Source organism: Mobula birostris, chromosome 3 (assembly GCF_030028105.1).
Source record: "Mobula birostris isolate sMobBir1 chromosome 3, sMobBir1.hap1, whole genome shotgun sequence".
NCBI lineage: Eukaryota > Metazoa > Chordata > Chondrichthyes > Myliobatiformes > Myliobatidae > Mobula > Mobula birostris.
In genome coordinates, this window is record NC_092372.1 from 223,501,155 (window position 1) to 223,513,973 (window position 12,819).

The 12,819-nt window shown below is 45.6% G+C and overlaps 1 protein-coding gene across 6 annotated transcripts in view; it reads left to right on the forward strand.

Annotated features, from left to right (window-relative positions):
* Positions 1-712: 712 nt before the first annotated feature.
* The window catches only part of bmb (brambleberry), a 71,343-nt gene continuing 59,236 nt past the window's right edge, over positions 713-12,819 (forward strand). For 5 of the 6 annotated variants that reach the window (XM_072254228.1, XM_072254227.1, XM_072254231.1 and 2 more), the window contains exon 1: positions 713-987. In XM_072254228.1, the coding sequence (XP_072110329.1) occupies positions 784-987 (204 nt within the window). In that variant the 5' untranslated portion in view covers positions 713-783. The remainder of the gene's footprint in view (positions 988-12,819) is intronic. The other variant, XM_072254232.1, reaches the window with a different exon arrangement.

Sequence of the window (12,819 nt, forward strand, 5' to 3'; positions counted from 1 at the left end):
CCGGGTCGGTGTATTTGTACATAACCCCCAGCCTGCCCGGGTCGGTATATCTGTAGACAACCCCCAGCCTGCCCGGGTCGGTGTATTTGTACGCAACCCCCAGCCTGCCCGGGTCGGTGTATCTGTACGCAACCCCCAGCCTGCCCGGGTCGGTGTATTTGTACTCAACCCCCAGCCTGCCCGGGTCGGTATATCTGTAGACAACCCCCAGCCTGCCCGGGTCGGTGTATTTGTACGCAACCCCCAGCCTGCCCGGGTCGGTGTATTTGTAGACAACCCCCAGCCTGCCCGGGTCGGTGTATCTGTAGACAACCCCCAGCCTGCCCGGGTCGGTGTATTTGTACGCAACCCCCAGCCTGCCCGGGTCGGTGTATTTGTACATAACCCCCAGCCTGCCCGGGTCGGTGTATTTGTACATAACCCCCAGCCTGCCCGGGTCGGTATATCTGTAGACAACCCCCAGCCTGCCCGGGTCGGTGTATTTGTACGCAACCCCCAGCCTGCCCGGGTCGGTGTATCTGTACGCAACCCCCAGCCTGCCCGGGTCGGTGTATTTGTACGCAACCCCCAGCCTGCCCGGGTCGGCGTATCGGTCGTGCATTTCCCACGTCACTGTCCGCTGGGATTCCGCGCGGCAGAGCAGAGGGGCGGGTCTCTGGAGAAACTCGCAAATGATTGGCTGTATCCTGGCACGTGAGCACCGGGGTCGCCGCGCGGCCGATTTAAGTGGACGGGGCCCTGAGGCGTCGCCCGGCGCGACCCTCGTCCTTTCGGCTGTCCGCCATGGCGTCCGGCTTTCTGATCCTCGGGCTCTCCTACTTCATCGCCGTCCGTGGCTCCGCTGCCTTCGGCTGGTTCCTGCGCCCGGCCGAGCCCGCCTGTCCCTGTCCCAGCCCCCGGCCGCTCCCTCCCTTCGAGATGAGCGTAACTGACCCAGGGTTCGTGGCCGAGTCGCTCCGGCCGCAGTTGGACAGCTGCCAACAGGCGGTGAGTCGGCGTGGTGACGGAGGGGAGCCCAACCGGGACAGTGGGTATCGACCTAATGGGCTGAATGGCCTCTACCAATAATTTAGAAGGGATGAGATAGTTGGTGGGTAATGTGGCCAGGCGAATGACAAAAGAATAGGGCATTATAGATTTAAATAAGCTTATTGTCACATGTGCTGGAACGTAATCAGTCCCTTACTACCATAGATTGAAAGGCTGGAGAGGTGTCCATAGCTCACTGCAGCTGGCTGTACAAGGAGATGGCATAGCAAGGAAGATGCGCTTGCCTTCAGAGGACACAATCTCACCAGGAGGAATTCCCTTATCCATGTTTTCTGTGGGACTCATTGACATGGATGGCTGTGGAAGCCCAGTCATCCAAAATCAAAGACCCTCACGATCTAGGATATGTCCTCTTCTGTGATTAGGTTCCACAACACCTATCAGTTTCTACAGCCATCTGGCTCCTGAACGGGTGTGGATAACTTCATTCATCATCAATTCTACCATCTAGTGACTCACTTTCAAGGACTCTGTAGCTTGTGTTTGCAGTATTCATTTTATTTGCACAGTTTGTCTTTTGCACGTTGGATCTTGGTTGTCTATTTGTGTAGTTTTTGTAAATTCTGTTGTAAATACCAGACAAAGCTGAATCTCAGGGTAGTATATGGTAACATATTGCTTGTTTGTATGACATGGGCAATCATGATCTTTCCATGGAACAACTTTCCATGTTTGTTCTTGGCAAATTTTTCTACAGTAATGGATTGCCATTACTGCCTTCTGGGCAGTGTCTTTACAATATGGTGGCCCCAGCCGTTATCAATACTCTTCAGGGATTGTCTGCCTGGCATCAGTGGTTGCCTAACCAGGACTTGTGATATGCACCAGTTGCTCACATGACATTCCAGCACCTGCTCTCATGGCTTCACACGACCCTGATCGGGGAACTAGGCAAGTGCTACACCTTGCCCAAGGGTGACCAGCAGGCTAGTGGAGGGAGATGTATCTCCACCCTGCCACCCATATATACCATGATAATAAATCTACTTTGAACTTCCTCTGGCAGCTTGTTCTATGTACTCAGCACCCCCTGTAGGAGGGAAGATGATTTTTTTTCCCCCTGTTCTGTAATGTTATAATATTCCAGATGGTCACCTGTCAGTCTGCTAGATTCCAGTGAGAATAAGCCGTTTATATCCGGTTCCCTGTCATAGCTGCTGTGTTTGCTCCACAAAACATTCTGGGAAAGACTTCTGAAATCTATATTGCTATCACATTGAGGTGGTGTTGTGACCAGAAATGCGCACGATATGTGAACTGTAGTCTAACCAATGTTTGTACAACTACAACCTGAACTTATTCTTGTACTCAGTGCCTTGTCTATGAAGATTATAATACTGCTTTTCACTCCATTCTTTAACTGTATCGTTGCTTTCTGGGAGCTATCCCCCCCTGGGTTTCATTTGTACCTCAGCATTGATGAGGTCCCTGCCAATTACTCTGTTTTGCCAGAATTTGACCTCCAAAGAGCATAAGCTCACATCTGAATTAAATTTTCTGCCACTATTCCACCCGGCTTTCTAGCTGATGTAGTCGCATCATTACTTGAGTTGAGGACGATGTTCTCCTAATGGAGAATGCCTGTGCGTGACTTTGTTTAATGTGAGGAGGCTGATGCATGGGGGGGGCCACCACATGGTCCTTGACAGGTCAGGGTCTCATGCATGGAATGCAAGATGATGCAAGACCCTTTACTGCTGCAGCTTTCCTCTGCCTTCACTGTGGTTGTGATGTGTCATTACCCGCTGCCGAGGTCGTGGGTGGGTCACTGTGTCTGGAACCTCCCCCTTGACCTTGCCACCATGGGTGACCCTACCAGGAGCTCAGCTCCAGACAACATTGCTTTTGGGATCTCAGGAGCTCACAAACCTCTCCACCAGGGCAAGGTGATGATACTTGGTGAAGAAAGCTAATGTATGTCCTGCTTAATCCTGAGACAACGTTCTTTACTATGGATCCAATTTTTGTCTCAGTTGAAACTTACTAATCCTATTCCCTACGTTCCTGTCCAAGTCATGTTGGAAACAAGGTCCCGGCACTAATGCCTGAGGTTCACCATTGCAGATTCCACTCCTGATTTTCGGTTTTATCTGCTCTTGTTCTGGATTCATGCCACGTGGATTTCTTGGTGTGCAGTGGTAACCTCTTGTTTCTCTGGTATTTTATGCCTCCTGAATTTTCATGCAACCATCAAAAATTTTCTGAGAATATTAAGCAACTTAATTATTTTCTTCTTGTCCTGATGAAAGATCTCGGCCCAAAATGTCAATGGTTCCCATTTCCGTAGAATGTCAAAAAAACTTGAACTTGTGCTGTATTGTTGCTGCAAAACAACACATTTCATGAGATATGTCAGTGATTTAAAAAAAAAAACTACTTTCTAATTCTGGGGTATCTGCTCTGTGTAGGTCTAGGCTTGACACACTGAATAACCACTCAGTGGGTGTTCAGGCTCAGTGTTGCTGAGGGGCAGTGCTGCAAACGGATGAATTGTGTCGTCAAATTATTTGGTCCTGATGAAGGGTCTTGGCCAAATCCCCTCCACAGATGCTGCCTGGCCTGCTGAGTTCCTCCAGCATTTTGTGTGTGTGTGTGGCTGGAAATCCAGAGCATCTATAGAATCCCTTGAGTTTGTAAATTAGAATTATTAGTTTGTTTATGTTTCTAGTATTTTAGGACAGTGTGATTGTATGCTGATCAACAGCTGTTTTTTTCTCTAAAGGTTTGGCACCATGTCATGGTGAGCATGATAATTTGATTTAGTATTGCTGTATTTTGCATGATTAAGGTTGGTGTGTAGAATGCTGTTACCTGAGATACAGCAATGTGAAGGCAATTCTCATACTGCATTTGGCAGCTTATATTCCCCATGGATGCCAGATGGCTAAGACAATACTGCATCTACTGAATTTAGTTATTTAAAAAGCTTTGATTAAATCGCATAACATTCTTCCAAGTAATGTTTGAAACTGAGGCTTACTTAGTCCCTCAGAGGAAAAGTTTGCTTAAAATCTCTGGTAGTTTTCAAATTGTCGGTAACCGATCTTCCATAAAGGAAGGAGGAATACTTTCGTGAGGCTTTGTTCTTCCTAATCGCGTTGGCTTTGATCTGTGACACCCCAGAGTGGCGCTGAAGGCAAATGTTCCCCTCTTGTTACAGTACTGCATGCCCACAGAGAGAGTCTGGGTTGTATGTGGGGCATGTGTGTAATCTGATGATAAATTTTACTTTGAACGTTGTTGCTAAATTGTACAAAATTCATAGAACAGTACAGCACATTACAGGCCCTTCGGCCCACAATGTTGTGCCGACCCTCAAACCCTGCTTCCCATATAACACCCCCCCCCACCTTAAATTCCTCCATATACCTGTCTAGTAGTGCCTTAAACTTCATGAGTGTATCTGCCTCTACCACTAACTCAGGCAGTTTGCATGCACCAACCACTCTCTGAGTAAAAAACCTTCCTCTAATATCCCCCTTGAACTTCCCACCCCTTACCTTAAAGCCATGTCCTCTTGTATTGAGCAGTGGTGCCCTGGGGAAGAGGTGCTGGCTATCCACTCTATCTATTCCTCTTATTATCTTGTACACCTCTATCATGTCTCCTCTCATCCTCCTTCTCTCCAAGGAGTAAAGCCCTAGCTCCCTTAATCTCTGATCATAATTCATATTCTCTAAACCAGGCAGCATCCTGGTAAATCTCCTCTGTACCATTTCCAGTGCTTCCACATCCTTCCTATAGTGAGGCGACCAGAACTGGACACAGTACTCCAAGTGTGGCCTAACCAGAGTTTTATAGAGCTGCATCATTACATCGTGACTCTTAAACTCTATCCCTCGACTTATGAAAGCTAACACCCCATAAACTTTAACTACCCTATCTACCTGTGAGGCAACTTTCAGGGATCTGTGGACATGTGTCCCTAGATCCCTCTGCTCCTCCACATTACCAAGTATCCTGCCATTTACTTTGTACTCTGCCTTGGAGTTTATCCTTCCAAAGTGTACCACCTCACACTTCTCCGGGTTGAACTCCATCTGCCACTTCTCAGCTCACTTCTGCATCCTACCAATGTCTCTCTGTAATCTTTGACAATCTTCTACACTATCTACAACACCACCAACCTTTGTGTCACCTGCAGACTTGCCAACCCACCCTTCTACCCCCACATCCAGGTCGTTAATAAACGGACTATCCCTACTACCTTTTTTGAACAATGGGACAACATTCGCCTCCCTCCAATCCTCCGGTACCATTCCCGTGGACAACGAGGACATAAAGATCCTAGCCAGAGGCTCAGTAATCTCTTCCCTCGTCTCATGGAGCAGCCTGGGAAATATTCTGTCAGGCCCCGGGGACTTATCCGTCCTAATGTATTTTAACAACTCCAACACCTCCTCTCCCTTAATATTCAGTCTGAGATCTGTACCTTAGTACAAGGTGTTTGTCACGAGAGAACCACAAAACGTCAAGGAGACTATACAAACCTACTGCATCTCTCACAAAATGCTGGAGGAACTCAGCAGGTCAGGCAGCATCAACAATCGATGCCTTGGACTGATACCCTTCATGAGGCAGCAGTACAGTGTAAAGACAAACAATGATTATAAATTACCAAATGCACAGTGCAAAAGAAAGGAATGATGAGGTGGTGCACGTGGGCCATTCAGAGATCTGATGGTGGAAGGGAAGAAGCTGTTTCTGAATCACTCAGTGTATGTCTTCAGACTCCTGCACCTCCTCCCTGATGGTACTCAAAGTAAATTTATTATCAAAGTACATGTATGTCGCCAGACACTACCTTGAGATCATTTTCTTGCAGATACCTACATAAAAATGAAGAAATACAACAGAATTTATTTAAAAAAAACACTATAATAAAAACTGACAAACAACCAATGTTAAAAAGAAAACAAACTGGAAATAAAGGGTGGGAAGGGGAGAAACTGAGAGCACAAGTTGTACGCAGTCCTTGAAAGTGGGTCCATAGGTTGTGGAGTCAGTTCTGAGTTGTGAATGAAGTTATTCATGCTGGTTCAGGAGCCTGATGATTGTAGGGTGGTAACTAAATCTGTTAGCTTAGAGACTTAAAGCTCCTGGACCTCCTACCCATTACTAGTTGCCAGCAGGCATGCCCAAGATGGTGTGGCTCTTTGATGGATGCTGCTTTCTTGTGGCAGCGCTCCACGTAAATTGTCGATTTATTGAGATACAATGCAAAATATTGTATCCTGGCCCTTTGAGCTTGCCACCCCACAGCCTGTGATTTAACCCTGGCCTGATCATGTGACAATTTACAATGACCAATTAACTTGCTTCTTTGGACTGTAGGAGGAAACTGGAGCACCCAGAGGAAACCTACACAGTCATGGGGAGAATGTACAACCTCCTTACAGTTAGTGCTGGTGAGGGCTTTGCCTGTGACGGGAAGGATTGGTGCTGGAACCCTGTAATGTTTGTGATAATATATTAACAACCTGGATATAAATTTTGTAACTGTGATTAGGAAGTCTGCAGATGTAAAAAAAAATTGGTGACATAAATTATGAGGAGGATTATCTTGGGCTACATTGTGATGCAAATCAGCTGGAGAATTGAATTTATGCTCCTTGTCACCTCTCCAAGGGATTTGTTGTACTCCTTATTTTCCCTGTGCCTACGCTCCTCATTTAGAAAGCAGAGGCCCAGAGGAGATGTAACAAGAGTAAACAGGCAGGGCCTGATTGTTTTCTCTTCATAACTATAATTCTTCAGCCTGGGAGTGTTGCCAATGGAAGCAAATTAAATGTAGCACGTGACAAACCACATCACCACAATTACTTTGCCAATTACCTATATCTCTTGCTCACGGTCAGCTCAAACTCAGAGTCACTGTATAGTACTAAAACTCCATTAACTCTGGTCCAGGTGTATTTCATTGGGACGATTCAGAAAAGGCTTGGTATGGACTAGAAACCATAGAAAAACCACAGCACAGAAACAGGCCTTTTGGCCCTTCTTGGCTGTGCCGAACCATTTTCTGCCTAGTCCCACTGACCTGCACACGGACCATATCCCTCCATACACCTCCCATCCATGTATCTGTCCAATTTATTCTTAAATGTTAAAAAAAAGAACCCGCATTTACCACCTCATCTGGCAGCTCATTCCACACTCCCACCACTCTCTGTGTGAAGAACCCCCCCCCCAATGTTCCCTTTAAACTTTTTCCCCCTCAACCTTAACCCATGTCCTCTGGCTTTTTTCTCCCCTTGCCTCAGTGGAAAAAGCCTGCTTGCATTCACTCTATCTATACCCATCATAATTTTATATACCTCTATCAAATCTCCCCTCATTCTTCTACGCTCCAGGGAATAAAGTCCTAACCTATTCAACCTTTCTCTGTAACTGAGTTTCTCAAGTCCCAGCAACATCCTTGTAAACCTTCTCTGTACTCTTTCAACCTTATTTATATCCTTCCTGTAATTTGATGACCAAAATGGAACACAATACTCCAGAAACAACAGGAATTCTGCAGATGCTGGAAATTCAAGCAACACACATCAAAGTTGCTGGTGAACGCAGCAGGCCAGGCAGCATCTCTAGGAAGAGGTACAGTCGATGTTAGTCCTGACGAAGGGTCTTGGCCCGAAACGTCGACTGTACCTCTTCCTAGAGATGCTGCCTGGCCTGCTGCGTTCACCAGCAACTTTGATGTGTGTTGCTTGAAATTCCAGCATCTGCAGATTTCCTCGTGTTTACATACATAGTAACCTGTCTGTCCATGGCCGCCTCTACTGCTGCAATGAGGCCACACTCAGGTTAGAGGAGCAGCACCTTATATTCTGTCTGGGTAGCCTCCAATCTGACGGCCTGAACATCGATTTCTCGAACTTCCCATAATTGCCCTCCCTCTTGCCCCGCCCCCACCCCCTTCAACATTTCCCATTCCTGTTTCCCTCTCACCTTATCTACTCACCTACCCATCACCTCTCTCTGGTATTCCTCCTCCTTCCCTTTCTTCCATGGTTTACTCTACTACCAGACTCCCCCCTTCTCCAGCCCTTCATTTCTTTTACGAATCAACTTTGCAGCTCTTTACTTCACCCCTTCCCCTCTCCCGGTTTCACCTATCACCCACCACCTTGTACTCCTTCCGCCCGTCCTCCCGCCTACTCTGACTTCTCTTCTTCTCCAGTAGTCCCTATGAAGGGTCTCGGCCAAAACATCAACTGTTTCATCTTTTCCATAGATGCTGCCTGGCCTGCTGAGTTGCTCCAGCATTTGTGTGTGTTGCATTGAAAGGCCTGGATTGAGTGGATGTGGAGAGGATGTTTCTAATAGTGGGAGAGTCTAGGACTAGAGGGCATAGCCTCAGAATATAAGGACATCCTGTTAAAACAGAGATGGAGGAATTTTTTTAGCCAGAGGGAAGTGAACCTGTGGACTTTTTTGCTCCAGGTGGCTGTGGAGGCCAAGTCATTGGGTATATTTAAAGTGGAGGTTGGTAGGTTCTTGATCAGTAATGATGTTAAAAGTTACAGGAGAATATTGTTGAGAGGGAAAGTAAATCAGCCATGGTAGAATGGTGGAGAAGACTCGATGGTTCATAGCTGGTCTGTTCCCATGACTTGTGGACCTGTATGGTGGTACACAGTATGTTAAGATTGCCTGCGTCTTTTGGTATCAGGAATGGTGGGTGGGGAGGGGAGTGGTCGAAGAGAGTGAAACATGTATTATAAAATAGTGCAGGTGGTCTGCAGCTATGTTTCCCATGCTGAAATGAACTCAAATTTCAGTGTGACCCCACTTCAGATCTGCCTTCAGAGTCCCACTGACCAAGATCGTTTTCATTTCTTCCATTTCACTTCCTTCTCTCCTTGACTGTCTACAGACAGTCCTTGTAAGCCGTCAGCACCTTCCCTGTAGTTTGGTGATTAGAACTGTGAACAGTCATCGTAAGTGAGGTCTAGCTAGTGCTTTGTACAGTTCTAGCTTGAACCTTGCTGAATCCTACTGCCAGAAACCTCCAGTCACTTAAAACCCAATCAACCATTGCCTCTCACCCAGTCCATTTATTGTTTCTCTTGGACCCCATGGGTTTTTAACTTTCTTGAGTAACCTGCTGCGTATGTGCTTTACTACATTCCTGAGTAACATACACTTAGGCAATGTAATTCACCACCCTAATCCTGTTATCTCATTGGTTTCATGCAGCTCCTTTGGGTAGCCTTGTTTAGCCAATTGAATTACTGTAACTGCTTGGAGCAAATGATTAGCACTTGCTGGGGGATCCTGGGAATTGTGGTGAATGTTAATAACATAGTTTCATGTATAAATGAACAGTCATTTTGCTTTGTTAGCTTGCATCTTTTTTTTAAAAGGGACCGTGACCAGACGAGTGGGGGAGAAAGATGGGGCACTTAAAGTAAAATCAATTTCGGGTCAGCATCGGGTTTAATACCACTGGCATATGTTGTGAAATTTGTTGACTTTGCGGTGGCAGTATTGTGCAATACATCATAAAAAATCTGTAAATTATGGTAAGAATGTGTGTGTGTATATGTATAAAAAATTGATTAAATTTTGAATTAAATAGGTAGTGCAAAAAGAGTAAAGTGGTTGTGTTCATGGGCTCAATGTCCATTCAGAAATCCGATGGCAGGGGGTGAAGAAACTGTTCCTGAATCATTGACTGTGTGTCTTCAAGCTCCTGTACCTAATCCCTGATGGTAGCAATGAGGAGAAGAGATGTCCAGGGTGATGGGGGTCCCTTAATGTTGGGTGTCGCCTCTTTGAGGCATTGCTCCTTGAAGATGTCCTGGATGCTGTGGAGACTGGCGCCCGTGATGGAGCTGACTGAGTTTACAACTTTCCGCAGCATTTTCTAATTGCATAGTGCCCCTCCCCTTCAGCCAGTTAGAATGCTGTCCGCGATACGCCTGTAGAAATTTGTGAGTGTCTTTGACATACCAAATTTCCTCAACTTCTAATGAAATATAGCCACTGTCATGCCTTCTTTGTTACTGCATCAATACTGACACACTAACATTAGCCCCTACAGCAACACAATCTGGCTTGGCACATTAGTGTGTAAGGTATTTGTACATTATCCCCATGATAACGTGACTTTCCTCTGGGTGCTCCAGTTTCCTCCCACATTCCTAAGATGTATGGGTCAGTAAGTTAGTTGTTCACGTGGGTGTAATTGGATGCTGTGGGCTGATGGGCCAGAAGGGCTTGTTACTGCACTGTATAGAAACCATAGAAAAACTACAGCAGAGAAGCAGGCCTTTTGGCCCTTCTTGGCTGTGCCGAACCATTTTCTGCCTAGTCCCACTGACCTGCACACGGACCATATCCCTCCATACACCTCCCATCCATGTATCTGTCCAATTTATTCTTAAATGTTAAAAAAGAACCCGCATTTACCACCTCATCTGGCAGCTCATTCCATACTCCCACCACTCTCTGTGTGAAGAAGCCCCCCCAATGTTCCCCTTAAACTTTCCCCCCTCACCCTTAACCCATGTCCTCTGGTTTTTTTTCTCCCCTTGCCTCAGTGGAAAAAGCCTGCTTGTATTCACTCTATCTATACCCATCATAATTTTATATACCTCTATCAAATCTCCCCTCATTCTTCCACGCTCCAGGGAATGAAGTTCTAACCTATTCAACCTTTCTCTGTAACTGAGTTTCTCAAGTCCCGGCAACATCCTTGTAAATCTTCTCTGCACTCTTTTAACCTTATTAATATCTTTCCTAAATAAATAATCCTTTATTTATCTCTAAATAAAAATGATATCTGCTGGAGCAGCTCTGGTTGAGCTGAAGATGGTGGGTGGGAAGGAACTGTTGACATAAGACATCAACAATCGCTCTGTTTTCCACCCCTCCTCCCCACTAGCACGACCACGACAGATGCTGTTTGACCCACCGAGTTTCTCCAGCATGTAGTTTGTTGCTTTGGATTCCAGCATTTTCAGTCCCTTGTCTCCATGTGAAGCACCAAACACTTTGGAAGATAGACCTCCTATGGTTTGATCCGAGTCTGTGCTCTTGTAGGGTCTGCTGAGCCAGCCAACATCTGCTTGGGCTCCCTTTGCTGCCCAAGGGCTTGAGCCCGTCTGCTGATGGCATTTCTTTGTCCCTTTCGCTGCAAGTGAGCTGTCAGGGGGAGTTCAGTGAAGTCGGACTGTTTGCAGGGGTCAAATTGCACGTTGTGATGAATCAGAGCTGCAGGTGCAGCTGATCTGTTTGCTTACGATGCCTCCTCGGGAGAAAACCCTGTTGTCCCTGGACCCCTATGGGGCACAGACCAAAGAGTGAATGATTTTACCTGTGTCGGAACTATTTATAAACATTGTGTGGGACTATTCCTGGATGACGCACAAAATGCTGGAGGAACTCAGCAGGTCTGGCAGCCTCTATAAAGGGGAATGAACAGTTGACGTTGAAGGGTCTTTGCCTGAACCATCAACTATTTATCCCTCTCTACAGTTGCTGGCTGACTTGCTGAGTTCTCCAGCATTTCTTGTACTGCTTTGGATTTGCAAAGCTTCTGCAGAATCTCTTGTTTTGACTTGGTATGGGCATATTCCCCTCAGGAAATACTGGATATGCCAGGCTTGTATATGATAGTTTAGAAGGATGAGAGAGAACACAGATCTTTTTTTGGTCAGGGTAAATGCAGAGTGTTCTCTCCTGTGGGAGAAACCAGAACTAGGAGTTGCCTGTTTAAAATCCTGATGAAATAAACTATTTATAAAGAGTTGAGTCTTTGGAGCTCTCTTCGTCAAACGGTGGTGGAAATATTCTTTGAATATTTTAAGGCAAAAGTAATTTTGATAAAGCAACAGGTGCAAAGTTACTGATGTCAGGCAGAAATGTAGGTTAGAGGTTACAATCAGTTTATTTGGTAAGGCAGTTTTAGGGGCTAAATAGCCAATTCCTGCTCCCAATTAATATGTTCCAGAACATTGGTCCCTACACAGGAAGAAAGCTGTCATAGAGATCCTTCAAAGTTGCCCAGCAAACATTGATCAAATTGATTCAAATTTAGGGTTGTGAAGTGTACCACCTTTAGAATTGCGAAGGGCACCATGGTTAAGTGAAAACTCCCAAAAATCTCCTAAAGTTGAGACCTCCCCTTTTGTCTTGGTAACCTGTAATGGTTGTCCTGAATCCTGCCAGATGATTCTGAAAAGAATAACTCCCACTGGCATGTATTTAATTGAGAAATGTGTTGTTTGGTGCCTTGAAGCATGTACCTCTCCAGAGGTATGGTCAACTGTTGCCTGATGAAAACCACTCTCCTTTTGAGAAACAACATCTGTTGTTGGGAACTGAAGTTTTTTACCTTTGCCATATTCTGCTCGATTGTTCAGTGGAGAGAAATACAGCAAGGAACATTTTCATCCAAAATCATTTTACAGTACCATTAAGTAAATAGGACTAGCATATTGAATTTGTTTTCCCCATTAAACATCGGCTTTGAACTTGTTATTGAGAATTAACATCAAAGCAGTATTGAATTTGCCATCTGTATCTGTAGTGGTCAATCTTGGCTCCGGTTTTTTGGAAAATCTTGAGCTGAAATTTGATTTCCAAATTCTCTAACTTTTTAAAGTCATGAACCGCCCCTGCAGTTGGTCAACTTTCTGCAAAAGTTGTCTTGTAATTCTCAAGTTTAATGAGTGATATCTTGTGACATTCTTGTGAATAGCAGGGTTTGCAAATGGCATAAGAGTCACAAGGCTCTGAGACCTGCGGGCTGACTGAATCTCA